Genomic DNA, 21,715 nt, shown 5'->3' with positions numbered 1-21,715 from the left:
CATTAAAGGTGTTTACAGGTAATATGAATAACTCTTTATTATCTCTTTGTTAAAGCTTTCATGACTATTAAATATTTTCCATGACTATTAATTTCATGACTATTAAACTTCCCTGCTTTTAAAATTGTTATTTGAATTTTAACCAAATTTGATTTATTGCTGACCAAATCTAACTCTTTTCTACTAATTTATAAATAGCAAAAAAATTGATCAACAAAAAAATAAAGAAATATATTTTTTACATTTTTTTCTCAAAGTTACATCAAAATCTTAAAATTGGAAAAAATAGACTTACGTTCACAAACTCCATTGGACGAAATAAATCTGCAAGGCACTGTACATGAAAAGATTTTAGAAACAGCGCCTTTTAACTATGTCCAAGCAATGACATCAACCGTTTTAGAACAGTCTGTTTTACCGACATATTCCACAAGGTGCTCTGCTTTTCTTACAATGCCTCCGCTCGTTAGCCTGTAATTCCTCAGAACGATGGAAGGTATCAAAATGAGAATTATGTTTCAGGGGGCCAATTATAACCAAAGGGCCATATTCTCAGTCAACACGCGAAAAAAAAGAAAGAACTGGTATTCATAAATTCTCCTTCAAACAGTGACCTAGTACAAATTGGTTTTAGGAGAATTTTTTGGGGAAAAGAAGAAAAAAATCTCCATGGGAGCGATGTGACATGCCTAAATAACAGTCTACGTCAAATATATAATATCCATCATTTCCTGTTGAAATATCAAGGGACAACACTGTAGTAGAAAATTACGGTTTGAGTTAGAGAATGTGAGAACAGAAGCTGGCAAACATGTTTGTTTCTTTTTAGTCAATTCTTTTATTTATTTATTTTTTGGATTTTTTTCCACATTGGGTTTCGCAAATCATACCAAAAAGTCCGTCGGCGAATTCGTTTGTTGCTCTGGGGCCCATCGTTTGGAATTGGGAGACTGGCGGTGGGCAGCCACCTCCAATGCAAAGGGGGAGAAGATGGATTACAATATGGGTTTCTCCTGGTGCAGCTGTCGCGAGATCAAGCAATTGAAATGGTGAAATTTTATATGTAGTGGAATAAGAAAACACAGAATTTGTAAATTGAATGTGAAATTCAAGCTGTATATTTTTTAAAGTCATTTTAACAATGTCCATCAGATACCTATATATACTGGGTGGCCGACAAAGGCAAGTGCACGATATTATCTCACACAAACTGTAAGAAATACGAGAAAAAAAGGACAAAACTGTTTGAATTCGTTTACTAGACTTTATCGACATTTGTCGTTTTCAGCTTTAAACTTGTGCTTTGTCTTTCTAAATATCCTTCTTATCGTTCCTTATCTTATATCATCACTTTTGTATCTCCTATAGGTTTCTAATAAAATATTGGTATTCGGGATAAAAGCCTTGTTGTTCGAGATTTTTCATTCTGAATACAATGTAACTGATGAGAAAACTGGAATAAGTACAGAGTAGCATAATTCTTTATTTAAAAATAGCTTTTTTACAACAAGGTAGTACTGAGCTTCATAAATAAGCCACCGATAAATTAGGTCACGCCCCTTTTAGGAGTTACGGCTATATGACAAAGTTGATTTTTTCTCAATGTCTAATAAAATGTAACAATATCTGCCAAGGTACCATTACTTATTCGTTTCTTGTTCTTCCTGAAGGCTCCGCCCAAAAAACAATAAGCCACGCCCTTAAAGGGGTTTATATGAGGCACAAAATTAGAACATATTTCTCAGAATGTTTTTGATAACTTTACCATTTTCTACAATTATAAGAATTAAATTCTCACTTTCCAAAAACTAAAAGCTTTGAGAGAGGTCAATGCTAAACAACTGGGCGGGGCTTGAAAGAAAATCCTTTTTATTTGAAACTTTCCCTTCTTCGTTCAATTTCCATCAGTCTTATCCGTTACAAAAATAAAACAGAATAAGGACAATCCAAACAAGTGACCGGAACTTCATATAAAACGCTTTTGAAATTATTTTTTCGCATTGCCTCCCACTTTCAAAAATTTCAAGAAAAAGAATTTTAAAAATAGTAGTCTTATACAGAATTATTGGATACGATTGAAAATTTAGCAAGATTTAATAAAGTTTACGAGAAACAGAGAAATTGTTAAAAGTGGAAAAAGGGAATTAGAGAATTTGGGTGGAGACAATGCAGAAAAGTGGGCGTGGCTTAAAAGAATTCGAGGTTTGGCCTTTTTTACCACTGCTCCCTTTTCAATCAATTTTGTGGGAAAAGTAATAAAATTAGGCGCTTTGAATGGGGACATTGCAACATATTTGCATATGTGGGACGTGGCAGCATATTTTTTGCATTCATTCTGCACTTAATCAATTATACAGAAAGGAGTAAACATTGGTAGCTTTTGGTGGGATAATGAATAAGTGGGCGGGGATTAAGATAAAAGAACATATAAGAATTCATTCAGAATTTACAGAACAGCAGATAAAAATCGGTGGGTTCGAGTAAAAATGATGTAGGAGGAAGTGGGGCACCTTTGAATTAGGGCAGATTTGAAATTAGGGTTTTCTCCTATTTTTAAATGAAACTGCACCTTATCATGATATAATTGGGTTCTATAAACTAGTTGTGAAGGATAAATCAGATTATGATACGGTACAATTAAATTTCAAAGCTGCCCCACTTCGCCCTATATCTAACAGATGAAATGTATTAAGCCAATTTTCATGTAATAAATCGTCAGAAAAATTGGAAACTTTGAAAAAGCATTTGGTGGCTTCTATTATGCTTTTTCAACGTGTTTAAGATTTTTAGTCACACCCACATGTGGGAGTGGCTTATCTTATAAGATATATATCTTATATATAATAGCGGGGCGTGACCTAAAATAATTTTTGGGTGGAGTTTATGAAGTTCAATATTGAATTTCTTTTCCCATTGTATCATTCTTTAGAACTCCCAAAACATTAATAGCTCTTTTATCCCGAATAATAGCCTTATCGTGTATTTTCTTTTAATTTGTCCAGCCTTCCCATATATCCTATACAATGATTTCAATGTGCCTGCATATTTTTTTTTTAATATTTCGCATAACTTGACTAGAAAAGTGGAACATAAATATTTAATAAAAACTATCCAATAAACTTACACCAACAATTAAAATAGAGAAACATTATTTCTTAAAATTTTAACTATGGGGCAAAATAGAGAGCAAACTTAAACTAACAAAAATAAAATCATAGCTTTCAAAAATTGTTCACTAATTAAAAGTTTGTTATACAAGTACGTCAAGTTATCATTTGTAAACAGCCATATACTTGAAAGTGCACAAAAGGACCAAGTAGGGAATTTTAGTTCTATTTCAAAAATACTTGTTTTTCCGATAAAGTAATGCGCTAAGAAAATCAGTCTCGAAGAAAACTTCATAGGCAGTCTTGTGAATAAGGATATTTTTGTACTAAATAATAGAATGATGCTCTGAAATAAAACTGATTTTGGAATATTAAAAGAGAAAAATATCGATGTTTCTGATAACTTGACATCTTGAATAAATCAAAAACTTAAATTGCGCAGATTTTAATTAATTTGTGTTGTACTCAGTGAGATTCATAATAATCTCACCTATTTTTCTTACAATTTAACAAGTAAAAAATATGAATACTGAAGAAGTTGGGTGATTATAGTGTGAAGGGATTATTTTTGAGTATGATTGAATATTCAATAGTATAAATCAATATATGGAAGAGCGGGGCTACATCGTACGCAGAGTTCAGTGTACAAACCTAAATCTTTCAAAGTGAAAATGATCTTTTTCCCATTTTTTCCTGTCTTTCTTTTTGGATTTTTATTTCTTGGTCTTCTGTAAGATTTTATTCTCAACATTCTGTTTTTAATGAATATTTGACAAGATTTTTTCCCAGAGAAAAGTTTCACTTTTGGAATTGTTCTTCACCTTAAATCAAATAAATCAGTTAAAGGATGAATGAGAGCCACTGCTCTAGGTTGTACTAGGAGCATTTTCTTTAAAAATGATTTTTTTTAAGAAAATTCCCCTATCGAGCTTGAACTGCAGTTTTTTTTTTTAAAGTAATTTTAGACGAAAATTGCTTCTAGTGTGTAAACGCCATTGCTCAGAAACAAATATAATAATTCATTATCTTTAGAAACTCAAAGTTGTTCATTTCAAAGTTTAAGCAATTGTTTATTATTTTTTTTTTAATTTTAAGAATCATTTTGTAGTATCGCCATTTGCTTTTAATATTTTTGTCTAACAGAATATCTAACAATTTATTGAAAAATAATCTGAGTTTAAGGGAAAATGATTGGTTTATAAAGGGTTAACTAAAATTAAAAAATAGAATATTTTCTTAAATATATTTTTTCATTTTTTTAATTGAAACTGTTAAATAGATGAAAAGACAACATTTAAACTATATTTTCTGAAATTTTCATTTAAAAATTTTGGAAATTTTGCCTCTCGTACCCGTTTTTTGAAAATCTTTGTTTTTTTTTTTGAAAAAGAAAAATAACTTTGCGATAGTCTCGACTACTCAGAAGTCAAAAAAACAAAATATTTCTCGTTAACCCTTTAAAAACGAAAGGATCAAAATTGACGAGTTACACAAAAGTGAGCAAGTTGAATTTCATTAAAATAATGGCAGGACAATCGCGCTAAAGCGGCGAATACGTGAACTTAATACTTAGGCTTCCAGTAGATTTTCGAATAGGTTTGGCTTGGCTTTGTAGTGACTTTGTATCTTCGGAAGGTTATTACACTGAGAGAAATCCGAAAAAGTTAAAATAACATTCCGGAAATGTTATTTTACCCTGCATTATTGATCCGAAATCGGTGTAAATATTATGCTTTTTAGGTGTATTATGGGTTAAAGTTACCCTTTTTCATGTTAATTTTACCCTTAAAAAGGTATTAAATTAACATTAAAAAATGCTGATATATTTTTACACCAAAAAAGTGTTAAAGTTACGAGGAAAAAAAGTTAATCGCACTCCATTTTTTCTCAGTGTACTGAACGGATCCATACAGTCGTTTCCATCATCACCAGGGGCGCTGGACTATAATTATTAGGGTTGCCTTATAGCACTTAATTTTAATTTAAGCTCATCAAAAAATCAGTTTACTTTTATTCAAATTGTTTTTCCATGTTCATAGGCAGATATATGACAACTACAGCGTTACTGATGAAGAATTTTGAAAGTCAACTTGTTTTAGAGAAAGATTAGAAATTTGAAGACCTTTCATTTTCACCATAAATCATTAAGTTCGGTAAAGTAAAACCAGAACTAGAGAGATTTTAATTTCCAAATAAGGTAAATTTGATTTTTGTTGATGTAGGCGCTGCTGTATGTAAACAACAGCGCCTCTGGTGATGAGTTTTTAAAGTTAACGTGTTGTTCTTCTTTGCTTGAGGTTTTATTCAGGACGTTTTGTCCATATCCACACAGCCATTAAAGTTAACTTGTTACAGAAATTTATTGGCTCTTTGAAGACCTTTCATTCGCACTATTGAAGATGAACTTATGTCTCATAAAACCAGAGCCATGACCATTTGAATACCGCAAAATGAAGAAATTAGTTTTGCCTACATTTCAGGTGTATTGAAAAGTCTTGGGAAAATTAAGAAGAAACTAAAAGACGATGTAACCCAGCTCTTCCGTAGTGCAACAAAATAGGAAAATTAGCTTAAGAATCGTGAAATTCGATATAAACTGTCGAATTAAATGATCAATTATAGCATAACAGGTAATTTTTTTCCTTCATCTGTTAAGTTTGTCAAGCATCTCAAACTTCACAGTAAATCTTGGGATAAGAATGAGAAACATCGCTCTTATTTCAACCAAAAATCAAATACGAGATTTTTAGAGGATTTTGTGTCATATGTCCCTCATTATTTTCTTCAATACATAGTTTGGGAACTGCTCAAATATTTTGTCTAATTGATATTATATAAGATGAATTTCATTGACACAATCAAAGTGTTTGATCTAAGGTTTTCAAATTATTAAATTATGTGAAAAAAATAAATTCCATGTATTTAATCTTCTGTCACATGATTGTATTAATAAATGTACAGTTAAAAAAAAATGTCATAAAAACGTAAGGTTCCGAAGGAGAATTACAGAAAAAAAGACGTCAGAATCTACACAAGAAACTGAAGCTGCACAAAAAAGTGATTGAAAAGTGTATCTATATGTTTTGAAGCGTAAAATGAAAAATGAAACTGACAGATGAGATACATATAGAGCTAGAACTATATTTTCTGAATCAATTAAAATTCAAATAATACGAGCACAGATATATGTATAGCTTAAAAACACCAACATGATTGTCAAGTTCTTCCTCCCATCATCGTAGATTGAACTTCAATATCATGTGAAGCCCATGAATGATATAACTGTATGAAACATAACTATATATGATACGACACCTTAAAATAAGTATTTTTCCAATGAAAAAAAAATCAAAAATAATAAACTACTTCTACAACTATGAGAAAATTGTTTTAAAATTATTTTTTTTAAATACAGAATTAACTTGATAAATTAACTTCCATATTTTACTCAATGAAATGGTAATACTTTAGTTACACAACATAATTACATGTACACAATTTTTTATACTTATTCAGTATCTTCATTTATGGATTCATCTTCAGTTCCAGATTCACCCGATGAGCGAAAAATACTTGTTCTAGACTCCCTGCGTCGTTCTCCAGATTCCCCAGATGAATTAGAGATGCATTTAGAACACATTCCCTGATGTATGATATTTGATGATAGCAAGTACACTTTACCACAGCTCAAACATTCTTCTTGAGGATCGCCTTGAATTGAAAGTTTAGAATTTCACGTTCATTTTTTTTTCTTCAAAAATAAAAATTACAGGTAACATAAAAATTTATGGTGAAGTATAAGGCAATTGCAGCAAATGCTCTTCAATCTTTGCAAAAGTATTGCACTTTATAGCAATCGACATAAATATAGAAAAAGTTTTTATGCAAGGAATAACTCAAGAATCTTTATCTTCTTGCATGCATATGTACCTCATAAAGGGCGTATCTTATTCATAAGGACAAATAGCATTTTATGCCACGCCCATAATGAAATTAATTACAGCAGAATGGGAAGTATTTTAGTAAATACGGTTAGTAAATAATATAAATAAGTAACATAAATTTTTAATACAAACATAAATTATTCATATTTAAAGAAAAGTCTAACGGTTATGAAGCATCTTTCAAAAATTATAAATATTTTTGTTTTTTTTTTAAATCAATTGATAGTATTGCTATTCGTCTGACGTGAGAAATGATATGGGAAATAGAAAGATAAAACTCCCTCCGGTTGCATCAGGGTTGTTTATCCTTTCAGAACAGGAAAAACACGAATATATTTGCCAAAGCTTTCGGCGCTACAACGCGCCTTCCTCAGTGGTGAAAATCGTGATAATGTCTCTGAAATTTGTCTCTTCTTTTTAGTAAATAAAAACTCTAGTTCGGTTGGTAATAAGTTCGATTATGGGCAGTAAAAATTCCAATTCTGTCAGTAGAATAGCGAAAAAAATCCACTAAAATCGTATTTTATTCAAAAACGCTTAAATTTCGGTCAGTGAATGGATTTCATTTAAGTTAATTGAACTAACATCTAGTGATTGGATTAGAAAAACATACTAATACTCACCCCGTTCCGAAAAAAGTCGTACGTTTACTAATATAATTTATATGAAAAGTGTAAGACTTTTTCGGAACAGAGGGAGAATTTATTTTCTCTGCTACCAAAAAACTTCCATGATTTCACGGTTTCGATAATTCTAAATCAATGATAAAATTAATTTTTCAGCACTAAGAAAGACTTGTAAAGTTAAAACAATTCTATCACCGAACTGAGTTAACTCAGGGGTTATCTATGTACCTATTACTCCTTTTTGATCTGAAATATTATCTCGACTGAATTATATGCTTTAATGTTTTCAATTTAACAATATACTTCAGTCAAGATGATTTTTTCTTGGCCAAATTCATAAGGAAAATCAAATGCATAACAGTGTTTCGTGAAAACATGTTCAGTGTATCATATGCATCATATGCGAGTTATTTCCCAATATCTATGACAAAGAAAGATGATACCTATGATATGAAGGAAATGATAAAGTAGAAAATTAAAACGAAGAATAATGACCAGCACTCAATAACTTTTGTTTGTAAACATGTTTAAAAAAATTTGCCATGAGAATGAGTGAGATGACTAGATCTAGATCTCACTCACTCTCATTGAAATTTCAAAAGCACGTTTACTAAATAAAAGTTATTGTGCATTTGACATAAAATAACAGAATCTGTTAGTTTTTCAATTTGAAAAAAAGTTTGGGAGTCACCAAAAAAAATTAAGGAACTTTTCCGCATAACCGAAAATAAAGTAAAATTAAATCAAAAATTAATATAGTTAATCAAGATCATACTGAATACTTGTTAATTTTACACCGATTCTAGTCAGTCTCAGCAGTCATACTTTTTCTCCGTGTACTGATTACATTTCATTTTATTATTGACCAAAATCAGTTTTTTATGGCTTTGGCATAACTTTTAGATCAGGAAAATTTCACAAGATCAAAATTCATATCCCTTTCTTTTTAAAAGTTTTGCAGTTGTCTATCAAACTTTCTCCCTCTCTTCTTCTTCTTTTTCACATCACAGCAAATTAAATTTAGTTCAGCTCAATTTTGAAACCGAAAAAGTGGAACAGATCTATGCAAATCTTTTGAGAAAGAAAAGGAATTTTGTTTTCATGAAATTTTACCGATCTAAAAGGTGTGCCGGAAGCATTATTAAACAAAATTAAGTTTTTATGGCTCCAGTACACCTTTTAAATCACGAAAAGTTTGTAAAGTCGAAATTCGCATCCCTTTCTTTCTCACACTTGCTGCATATATCTGTCCTACTCTTTCGCACTCTTCTTCTTCTTTTAGACATCATAAGACATTAAATTTAGCTCAATTCAGAGTACGAAAGAAAGAGATATATACATATGCAAAACGTTTGAGAGAGAAAGGGATGTGAATTTTGATTTCATGAAATTTTTCTAATCTAAAATGTGTGCCGAAGCCATTAAATTTGATTGAATTAACCCATTTTGAGTTTTTAATGACCAAATTTGCTTACTGCCTAACTAAATTTGAATTTTCACAAAAATACTGTTCATTCTGCTGGAGCTAATATAAATATTAAACTATTAAAATTGTTTTTTTCTAATCGTCATCTCCGTTCCACCTGTTTAAAAATAGCTTCTCCATTCTTTAATTAATTAATATAAAACTTTAAATTGATTCAACTAATTTTTATTTCCTTTGGTGTGAAAACTGATAGGCTTATGGAGTTCAGAAGCTAAATTTTTGATAGCAAACTTGGCAGTTTTATGTTTCTCCAAAAAACATTCGATGACATAAAATTCTTTTCAGAAAGTGTTCTTCACCTTTCACAAAAATGCAAATGAACTAAATTGATGATTAGATTGTATTAAATATTATATTATGAATTTATTTATTTTAAATATTTCTTAAATGGAACTCTGATGGGGGATGAAAATATTGAGAAGAGCTACCTTTCTGTGTAAAAACAAGATCAAAGATGCATCTCTGAATAGTTCGATTCTAATTTGAATATAGTGCTTTTGGTAATTGATGAAATGGCTCTCTCTGAGATATATATAAATTTATTTATTGAACAAAATCAAGTGTGTGCGGATGTGTGTGTGCGAGGAGCAGAGTTTCCCATATTGCAATTCATTCATGGTGAAGATACTATCGCCTGATGGCTAAATTTCTTCTTTGCACAGAAGCGCGCCGAGATCATTTTAAATTCATTCTTTCTTACTTCAGGTTGATGAGATGATTATTGCTTTATGACCGTAAGATCAGTAACCGGTTCACATCCTGTTTTCTGCCTTCTTTTATATTCCATTACACCACATATTATACATACATATAGTTAGATTTCCAATGGAATGGGTACATTTTATAATAAAATATCTGTGATCATGCCATGCAGTGTTCAAGTTTGACTGTATGCATATGTCCGAGCCACCATCAAATATAATAAACAAAAAAAATAAACAGTAAAAACAGTGAATGAAAATAAGAAGAGTTTGAGATTTAAAATGCTTCAGAAAGAAGGGATATAAAAAGGCAATAGAAAATAATGTCGTGTGACTGTGATCGATCTATCACGCAATATTTGCATATTACATCTACATATAATCTAGGATGATGGTTTTGGACTCTGTCCAATGCTCAATCTTCTTCAGAGGTCTAAAAAAAATGAAGCCAAATCCAGTGATAAAACAATTCTAAAAATTATTGCATTTTGTCTGTTGCAATGCGTTCTGTGTATTTCTCAATAAACTGCTGTATAGGTTTTTGCGAAAAAGTCGTAAATTTAGACGAGAAACGAGAGGCTTCGGAACTTGGATCTTAAAATTTCATTCATCAGACGCAAGTTTCGTACCACTTGAGTTTTTTTCTTATGTTTCTTATTGCGTCTGATCCATTGCAATATATTTTGTTACACGATTCTAGGGGGTATGGGGTAAAACCTTTCATCCGCTCGCAACCACCCTCATTTGGCTCACGACCGAAAGACAGCTAGGTGATCTCCCAGGTTAATTCCCGAACGTAATCAGTCACAGCTAGTTACTGTCTATTTCGTTTGTCTATTGCCTGGTTAGTCAGAAATTTAGCTATGGACAAAACCAATTTTCTCGTACAACAATCCATTTTGTTTTGATCTGAGACACTTTCCCTTCTTTTAAGCTGTGAGGCAAAATTATCTTTATATAAAATATTGATCAGCAACCAGTTAATAACTTTTCTGGTTATGCTCGTGAATTTAGACTCAAAATTCCTATAGAGCCCAAACAGAAGTAGATTTTGATTCTCCAATAGTGTCTGGGATAAAAGGTAAATGGAACTCTATTTGCACAAAAAGTCGTTGAAGTTCGAAGAATTCAAATACAATTTAGAATTTTCATACTAAATTTTCGAACAAGGCGAAGAAAATTTATCAAATATCACACTAAAAAGCTGACAAAAGAGTTACTGAGCCTAAACACAAGTAGATTTTGATTCTCCAATAGTGTCTCGGATAAAAGGTAAATGGAACATTATTTGCACAAAAAGTCGTTGATGATCGAAAAATTCAAATTCAATTTCGAATCTTCATACTAAATTTTCGAACAAGCTGGGGAAAATTTATCAAATATCACAATAAAAAGCTCGCAAAAGATTTACTCAGTGATTATGAAGTGATTAAGTAATGGGACAAGAACAGTAAGCGTCGTTGTCCTATTTTATTCCTCACAACAATAAGAAGACCGTCACATTTTGACACTTGAGCACTTCGAAATTCGAACAGGATGTATCTCAGCCACCTTGCGGAATTATCTAAAAATAAGAAAGTCTCTTTTTTGTCCACTTTTGTACGGAAAAATTGTGGACTTTTAATTAACTTCACTACTACATTTTACATTAATTTCCGGAGGGAGGATGGGTCACTTTAGCGACCGGTGGTAAGGGGGTTCTTCCACACAAGATCGGCCTAGGACAAATAGGAGCGGATCTCCAGAGTTATGACTTCCCAAACTCAAAACTATCACCAAACCTAATATAGAAAAATATTTCACTCTCGTTTATATTTTCATTTGTAAATGCATTGCTCTCAAAAATTATATTCTAAAAGCGAAAAATTTCTCTTTATGTATTCAAACTTATCTCACATTTCCTGTAACCAGTGACCTGTAGATTTTTTTAGCCCTTCAGTATGGTATAACACATCATATGCAAATTACCCGATTTTATACAACTCATATCCTTAACTATTTGTCCCGAAAGGATTGTAATTTTTCTTTAGTCATTTCAAATAAAATGAATTCCATTTAACTAAACTTTTCTTGAGTTGTCTGAAGGTAGCGCGCTTTCCCCTATTAAATTAATATTGTTTAAAATCAAGTTCAATATTAATTAAACCTTTAGAATTTTCTTATACGATAAAATATGTAGGAGGAGGTGGGGCTACTTTGAGCAGTGGGGCTATATCGATATACGATTTTTTCGCATAGTTATAAGGGTAACTTTGCTTTAACGTAATGTAATTTAACTCTACGAAACAATTGTGGTACTGAATAAAAAAAAATTCAGGCACAGCTTCATTTAAAAATATGTGAAAAGATCGTAAAACAATTTAGCTCCATAGCTCTTCTAAGCAGCCCCACTTCTCCCTATTTCTTTATTAACAAAAAATATTCGTCGTTTCAAGCAATCTACTAAATAGAAAATCTATTTAGTAATTTTTATTAGTTTCCTAATTAAATATTAAATTTTTTTTGCAAATCTTTGTCGTCTTTAGTATGTTTATAATTAGGGGAGAACCGCATAATTCAACACATGTTCCAAATGGTCATTTTTAATTAAAAAAAATCAAATAAATAAGATCGTGAATTATGAAATAGATAATATAAATATAAATAAAAAAATAAATATTTATTTGATTAGTAAGGGAAAATGTTGTATTTTCAAATGGGGATTTTTTTTCTCAAAATTATTTTAGTACATGACTGTATTCGTATGCGCTATCGACTTTTCCTTGTATTGATTTGTATCACGACTGTTTTCAACAGTTCTTCTTGTGTTCCAAAACCACCAAACAGTCGTGACAGGAACCAACACAAAGAAAAGTTGATTACAGAGTAGCAGATTAGAACAGTCATGTACTAAAATATCGTTCAGGAGAAAGATTTCCCCTTTTCATTTTCCATTAGAATAGCACCATTAGGTTATTCCCATACCAGCTTATCGTTATTTCACTAAATTTCTGTTAAGGATGCCGAATACGTAGAATATTGTTTTTAACAATAAAAGACAAGTCAACCGACATTCTTATAGAATATCGACAGTCATAAAGTTATTAAAAATGTGTGAAACAAGACTTAATCATCACGTCACACCCTTTCTCCCATTTATTTAAACAAAATAGGGTCAATTGGAAACTATTCAAACTTCTGGTACTATTTTAAGAGAACAGCATCATAAGAAAAATAGAATAAAAGGAAAATCTAATGGACCAGAACGTGCCATTGAAATGATTGCACCTAATCGGCCCCAAGATATCTACTTAAACTTTTGTTGTAATTGCCTCTACCTCAATATTCTTTGGTATTCTTACCTTCATGAGTCTTCATGTGAGCTCTCAAATTGCAAGCAAGGGCGAACTTCTTGTTGCACAATTCACACGCATGAGGTTTGTCACCTGAAGAAAGAACAGAAAATTTATTCTATAATGACGCCTCAATATCCATCTCGAAAAATTTAAATTAAAAGAAAAGATTAGCTGTCATAATTCTCCCATATATTAGCCTTGTAAAGGTGTTTTTTGTGCTGGACATTTTTTACTGAGTACGAATGATTGCTTCTGAAAGTTATTAGCTCATTTGGCCTATTACTCCCTTTTTTATACTTGTTAAAATCTATCCAATAATCTGAGGATTGTATATGATCGAAAACATCTATTCTTTTTTTTTACACGCCACATATCCATATACTCAACTGTCGGTCGACTATACATTTATCTAAATCTATTTCCATAATGGTTCTAATACGATACAGCAACCTACAGTCTTGTAAATAAAACAATTCTCAAATTAATGTACATTGGAAGCTTCAGTCTAATTGATTCCACGAGTTTTCTTTCAATGAATAGCATACAACAAGATGAATAATACTTAAGTTTTCGAATTCAGAAAGGTTTTTCTTCCCAACTATCTCATAGTTTGAAAAAAAAATCCATAAAGACGCGAGAGAGCTTATGTGAAGAAATTGCAATACTTTACAAAATAAAGATTTAACCTTACCAATTACAAACATAATTATTGTTTCTCAATACAAGAAACATGTTACTTGATATTCCAAAGAGCTTTTATTTGCAAATCCATGCTTAATTTGAGCGGAAGTGCATAAAAAACATCGATGCATTAAAATAAAATTATGGATTGTATTCCTTTTCTACCAATTAATTCTTTTATTGCTTCAACTTGTTCGGATTTCAACTAAAGATTACAATACAATGTAACCAAATCATTACTAGACTAAATAATAGCTTTTTATTTATAAAATGTAACGGTGTATTTTGAAAGAATTAATTAAATTTTGCAGAAAACCTAAGCGGAAATTTGAAACAAAAATAGAGAAAATAATAATTATTAAATGTTCATTGACAGCTATGCAAGTGGAGTGTGAACTTTAGAGCTTTTAAAATACGCTAAAAAGTATTATATTCAGAAGTTTCTTCAGTTAGCCGAGGCACTTACCAAATAACTGTTGAGTTTATTAACTAGTCGACTTAATTCTGATAATTCTTTCAAATATGTTTTCTTACATTTTTAAATTCAAGAAACGATTTACTAACATTTTTTAAAATGTTATTATAGAGGAGACTGGGGTAAAAAGTCACAAAACGATTTTTTTTTAGTTTTTTCAAGCTACCCGAGCGCCCCAGAAATTTCTAATTAGCGCAGTTTTACAGGAAATTTACCGCCTACAACTATTTGAAAGTCATTTTATTCTAGTTTGTAAGTAAATACATTTATAGAGCAATTTTCTTAAAAGTAATTTTGTAATTGATATCTTCTGCAAGGAAAATATTTCAAAAATAGAGCTAAAAGTTTCGATATTTTTTATTTTATAAATTCCTTGTTTGAATTCTAAGAAACGACATTGAAGAAGGTCTATGGAAGCTATCTATAGAAAAAATTTTAGGCCGCTATCTTTTTTATCTTGGAAGATATTGACTTTTTCGATTTGTGACTTTTTGCCCCAGTCTTCCCAACTTGTAAAAGAAATGAATTGTTTTAGTGTGTGTCTCGGCTTACAGCGAAAATTAGACCTTCGTATTTTTATTTCTTTATTCTAAGCTACCAGGGTTTTTAAATTAATTTTATTGCGATTATTGCAAGAACTAAAAATTGGAAAAATAGTGATTAACAAAAAGCGGGAACCTTGCTTCACACCATACAGAAAATGACTAAAATTAAATTATTGCGCTGCAATGACTAAACTCATTAGAACGTGTTTATGTACAGTTGGTATGTGTCTCGGTTAATTGTTTTGAAATTTTGACAGTGAATCTTAATAGAATATCAATGGACTTAAAATTTGGGAAACGCAACGGATTTTTTTTTCAAAAAAAAGTGCATTTGAATGTCTTTTAATTTCTTATCTAATTTATCTGAATTAAATAGAAAAGGTTTAGAACAGAAATAGGAAAAAATAATTATTAAAACTACTTTTTTAAATTGGTAAAATCAAAATAAATTTACATTTATTCTTTTGGTTAATTTAGTAGATATAATTAAATAAAATTATCAGATTTTGCTCTCTTTCACTCTGTCTATACTGTTACTCCCAGAAAAACGGTGGCTACATAGCCCTAGTTTGATCGCAGTTTAATTCTAAAGCTCTAATGAAAAACGATAGATTTTTTGCAATGCTCTATTTGAATATTAAATACAGTAAATAGAAAAAAATCTACATTCTCCAAAAAGAAACATTATTGATAGCAAATCTCGTGAGAGAAGAAAAAGATTCCCATATAACTCGTATAGAGACTTGTTTTAAATCACCCAATTTGAAACACATTGATATGCGTCCGATGGGCAGTAAATACCGCGTCCGGAGGTGTGAAGCGCCGGGAGACCCAGTTCGCTACATCTTAAATATTTGCCTTAATTTGAGAGACATCAATTCACGTGAAAGGTGTACGGCAATAAAGTTCAACAGGAAGTGATTGTTTGCTATATATAAATATATATCACATTCTCAAATCAATTAGTAATTTCCTTCTCTCTTTTTAAATCAATAATAACAATTCATCTATGTGGATTTTTTTAATGAACTTTAACATTGAATTATACACTTCCACATGATGATAATAAATTTAAGTTCATTTTTCCATACAGTTTCCCTGCATATTAACCATCTTTTGAGAAAAAAAAATGAGAAAAAAATTTCCATTCAATATATTTTAATTTCTTCTTTCAAACCTAATAATTATTCGATGTGAATTCAATTGCTTATTCCCACAATCAATAATTGTTCAGATTTATTTATTTCTCTTACCATATATAAAATATGCATTTTGTTAAATAAAAATCACTTTACTACCCAGCAAAAGAGATGCACGAAAGTGAAAAACACACAGTATGCTTAACATTTCAGCATGAGAATATACTTTGGGATGACTGTATAAATTAGTGTTGAAAAATAAAGGGTAAAGTAACCCAGACTTTGCAGAATGCTCGAACTACGTAACTTCGATAACACTGTCAAAAACCGTTTGAACCGAATCCGCGTAAGGCATGAAATAAATGTTGGATAAAATATAATTTTAGTGGTACACAACTTATTGGAACTAATTTAAAATTGTCAAGAATTCCAAGGCCTTTCAAAACAATACAAATTTATTGGATTCGGTCGAGAGATTGGGAATTAAAAGCGTTTTTAGTTTTAACTTTGACAAATCACTAAAAGAAATCAGTGATCAATGACCTGTGGATTAAACGACAGCTTGGGCATATTCCTAAATATTCATGGTAACATTCGTGATAACGAAAAAAATTATTAGTAACGTTTCCAAAACGTATCACAAACAATTTGATAATTTAAAAGGAAGCGTTCATAAAGATCAAGAAAATCTTCCCATCCATCATCCCGCGCAAATTATCTACAAGAGTATGTACGGTCCCGAAATATACCACCAATGAAGGGATCTTCCATCGTTTTGATCCCGAAATTTAGAATCGACGCTAAGACGGCGATGACCGTATGAGAAGTCAATAAAATTCAATTGAAAATTCAGTTCAGGACTGTTTAAACTCTTTAAAATAAAGAAAAAATTCGTTGTAAAATTATCCATGTATTAGACAACAATTTGTCCATTAAAGAAAGCCGTTTATAGAAAGCTTTGCTAAAGAATTTTATGTTTTCTTGTCCAGAAAGGAAAAGCACAGCTACAAGTAGTTTCATTCATTTAGATTTAAACTTGTTAGAATTTCTAGAAGTGATAAATGTTGTCCCTTGCGGAATACTACAAAGGCAGAGAAAAAAGCCCTGAACCAATTGATAGCCCCATCTAAAATGATTGATGCTGCCCTAATGGCCTTTAATCCTGATTCAAATGAATGTCAGGTTGCAGGAAACCTAAACAGTAGATAATGAAGGCAGGATGGAGTCCCCTTGTCCATCCTGTCTCCATTTACCAATTAATAAAAATCCATTTACCAATTGTACAATTGCATTGAGAAATTTGAAACGGAAGAAACGGAAGATGTTTGGTAAAGCAGTACTGGCTCAAGTTGAATTATCAGGACTATAGCCGGTCTCTTTGATAGAGTTTATTCGGAGAAGGAGCTGACTTAATACGGCAAGGGCTAATAGGGCTTAATACCCTATCCTTAATACGGTATTTTTAGGTAATTCATAATGGGCCTAAAAGAGAGGCTTGGATGCAGCGGTCACCTTTACAGTTTATTGTTTAGGGACCGCCCCTTATTTTTGAACCTAAATCTAATGAGGAAACTTAAATTGGACGTGAATCCCTGATGCGTTTAAATTAAAAAGCTCTGACCAAATGAAATGGACTAGAATCTCTACCTCTTTCAAGAAGAGTTTGTACTTTTACAAAGTTTGTTCTCGTGATATAATCATTTGACGAGCATTTTTTGTTTTTTTTTGCGAATATTTGTTTGTACATTTTTGTTTATTTGGAGAAGCTTTATGAACTAATAGCAAAATTTTACAATCATGTGTGTTTACGAACCTTTCCTAAAAAATGTTTGTAAAAGAAAAAAAATCTCGTCATGTGATCATGTCAGAACAATATTTGTGAAAACTTACGAACTTTTACAAACTTCTTTGTGTGAATTATAAGATTTACGAGCACTTCGTAGGGTCCCAAAAGAAATTCACAAACATTTACGAACAACGTTACAAAATATTTTTTCTGTACATAGCCAGTTTATAAAAAAGAGAAAATTGTTACTTTGAAGGAAAAAGTTTGTCAACAAGTTTGTAAAAAGTTTATAAAAGGTATGTTTTTCCGATAATTATACAAAACTATTTATATTTTTTAAATATTTTGACAAACCACAAACAAAAGATGTGACATACTTTTTCTTACAGAGTAGATATCGAAAAAATAGAAGGATTATATATAATGCAGTGTCTGTGAAGTTGGAGCAATAAAAAAGAGAGACTAACAAATGGAACATAAAATACGGGAGAAGATAAAAAAATAAATATTTGTGCTTGGGTGCTACTCCTTTTGCTTGCCAATATTTAACATCTCTATCGAAAATTTGCCAAATACCGATATCACCTTATTTACATAGTACAAGTGGTCGATTCGAAATGCATTAAGAGTTAATTGTTTCTATCAAGAAGTTGTACTCTTCAGAGTTTTCAAGACACAAGTAAATGAATAGTATAGAAGATGGACTAAAGCAAAAACATGGCAAAGTATCGGCAATCTTGCCTCTCGTTTCTACTCCATTATATACTTAAGTGATTTTGAAAAGAGAAAGAAATTAAAGAAGAAAATACAAAAGTTTACCATGTTATAACACGATACAAAAAGGATGCTATTTTATGGGACTGCTGATATAATTTAAATTAAGTTGCAATTGAAATTGTTGTTTTGTTTGTTCGTCATCCTCTGCTTCTTCACATCGGAGCTTTCCTCTCTCTTGGCTCTATCGGACTCATTAAGTCTTTATTGTGGCATTTATTTACAATCGATTAAGGCTGCAGCGTGGGTGGATGAAAGAAGCTACAGCTTAATTTACCCCTTCATTCTTATTTAGTGACTCTATTTCGCAAATGATATGAATTACATATCAATTTTAGAGATTTAAAGCTATACCATTCCTTCGTGTGCGAAGAATGTGGATTCCATTACATGGCATTAATACACAAGGAGACATTATTGTTGGCAGCTTTACTGGTTCAACAATCTCATTTAATATCAATTTCATCTACTTCAGCCACATAAATTAATGACGCATTTGTTGGAGTAATTCGCAGCATCTTTATGCAAAAATCACTTTGCAACATTTTCAGATGAAATTCTCTACGGCGACACATCAATGGTTAATTGGTTCGGAAGACATCATATTTGCCAGCTACCTTATAAATTAATAAACCAATTAGTCGATTTTTTTTCATTCTTATGGGCTTCGCACTTAAGAATTCACTGTCGGACTCTTCCCCACAACAGAACGTGTTTTAAAAGTGAATAACATTAATTTTTTATCAATTTCATCAGATTCATAAAAAAATAATATTCTACCTTGTCAGTTTTTTTTTTCAAAATTTAATAAACTTATTATATCGCCAATAACGATGCTATAAACATTGAGAAATGATGAGTAATGTGTTCAATATCAATGTATTTTCAAATGTTTCTATACATAAAATAATTAATTAATTGAAATATTAATAAAATACCAGTAACATATTAAATTTCGGTAATTCAAAAACTATTTAGAAGAATGAATCTCATTTATATAATTTTATCCGGTGGCAGCTAAAATCCCGAAAGCCAAAATCCCGAAGGCCAAAATCCCTAATATTCAAAATCCTGAAATTAATGAAATTATATGGATGAAAATGTTTAGAATAATATCCTAGAAGATTTGCCTTTGCTCCCGGAAAACGCGGGTACAATCGTGGGAGTAGCTGTGCAACCTTTAAGAATTCGGGATTTTGACCGGGACCCAATTTTATCATCTAAGATGGTTGTACGTAAAATGAATAACAGGAAAAAAATAATAGTTATAATTTTTACTGTTCGAACTCAAAGAGAGAGCGATATTACAATAATCAGCTTTTTTTTAACTTTAATTTAAACAGTAATACTGGATTCAGACTTGAGCTTTAGCCTAGTCCTCGAAGGTCTAAAAATTAGAAATTGCAGCCAATTTTATTGGTTTTCCAGGATTTTATGTGTCATTTGCCCATAGCATTCATTTCTTATTTTTTTTACTATTTACTTATTTTTTTTAATTCTTGACTAACAATAAATTACAGAACTTAAACCAAATGGCTAAGCCTTAGGTCTGAAGCCCGCATAAGATATCAATTTTCAGTTTTCCGTCTTGGATGCAATTCATGCTCATATTTCGTCCATAGACTCGTACCTATGTCCAAAAAATTTTCAATATCGCATTTTCAGAGATCAAAGTTAAACCATTCTGGACGGTGTCCTATTCCTCAACCATTTTGGTTAAATTTGAATTTTCTGGAATGGTTTAGAAATTTCAAACTCGATTATATCGAACTCTATCGTCACTTAATCAGTATATAGGGTGGAGTCATCACTTTCGTATGCTAGGAACGGCATGGAAAAATCTTAAATTTTCACCTAAAACACATTTCGAAAATTATAAAATTACCAGGTTAATAATTTTTGTACGTTTCCAAAATCGGTTTTAAGTATAAACTTAATATTTTTGCAAGCTATCCAGAAGTGTGTAACGTCTATAAGCGATGGCTCCACCCTAAACTTAAACGATTTATTTTGTTCGAAAACTTCTGATCAATCGTTTTTCGATCGATTTTCGATCTAAAACCTGAACGGTAAGAGATATTAACTTCCGGTCTTCGGATATTTATAATTCAAAACTTGAAATTTTGAGTTATAGCCTAATGATGCTACCTATTCAAATCTTGTCTCAGAAATTTCCGCATTGAAATGTTTAAAAGGTCCTTCCGAGGAGCTTGACATTTTAGCTGAGATTCTTTATAATCTCAGCTTTTGTTATCTTATGTGAAATCCGACCTCGGCAGATCGGATCAAAATTTTGGATTTACACGTTTTGACACTCATAGATCACGAATATCATATGCGCCAAAAATCGATTTTTGTGGACGTCCATCCCGACCGTTCCATCCGTCCCATCAGGAGTACAAACACTCTTGGAGAGAGAATGGACAGAGATATCAACAATGCCGAAGTTAACCGTTACAGCACTTCTCAGAGTCACCACCCCGACTGAACAGTGATTGCTACCATTATTGGCTTAAAAGAGTCTTCGTCAGGACGGTGTTTATCCCTCCAACACCTCTAGGCTGAACAGTCCTACTACAAACTGTGCTCCTAATCTGTTTCTTAATACAAAACAACCTCCTAGGTTTGTGTCCTCGGAAGGAATTAATTTCTAATAAGAGCAAATTTTTCCTCGCTACCTTCTTTGTGCGCGTTACATTTCAATTTTCAATTCAATTTATTTAAATAATCAAATAGGACAAACTGCCCTGTGTACAATAAATGTCCCTATACAATTGATTGTCTAGAATTAAGGAGTGCGTAGCAGTCACAAATCTGAAGATAAGCTTCCTGTTCCGCTCACGATATCACATCTCAGTCTATGAAATAGTTAGTTTTCCCTAATAGCATGATATTTCCTATGTTTCCCATATATTTCTAGTGAGCCGAAAAAACTTTTGAGTTCAATAGCTGTTTTCTGTCATTGTATAATGAATTAGCAAATAATACTAATACAAAATAAAAGCCAATTTAATAGCGAAGAGGCAACCGAAAACCCCAAATTGGCAACCTACGTAGTTTTGGAGATATCTCGTGAAATGTGTACGAAAAGAGAAAAAAATACACTAAAATCGGTC

The 21,715-nt window shown here is 31.4% G+C and overlaps 1 protein-coding gene across 1 annotated transcript in view; it reads right to left on the bottom strand.

The window, feature by feature from the left end:
- Window positions 1-1,087: 1,087 nt before the first annotated feature.
- The window catches only part of LOC129806303 (zinc finger protein 771-like), a 50,886-nt gene continuing 30,258 nt past the window's right edge, over window positions 1,088-21,715 (bottom strand). The window contains exons 7-8 of the mRNA XM_055854776.1: window positions 13,206-13,289; window positions 1,088-6,818 (exon numbers count right to left, since the gene is read on the bottom strand). Of these exons, the coding sequence (XP_055710751.1) occupies window positions 6,616-6,818; window positions 13,206-13,289 (287 nt within the window). The 3' untranslated portion in view covers window positions 1,088-6,615. The remainder of the gene's footprint in view (window positions 6,819-13,205; window positions 13,290-21,715) is intronic.

This window comes from Phlebotomus papatasi, chromosome 3 (assembly GCF_024763615.1).
Source record: "Phlebotomus papatasi isolate M1 chromosome 3, Ppap_2.1, whole genome shotgun sequence".
NCBI classification, from domain to species: domain Eukaryota; kingdom Metazoa; phylum Arthropoda; class Insecta; order Diptera; family Psychodidae; genus Phlebotomus; species Phlebotomus papatasi.
The sequence above is the reverse complement of the archived record's forward strand: the minus strand, read 5'-3'. Positions and strand labels throughout refer to the sequence as shown.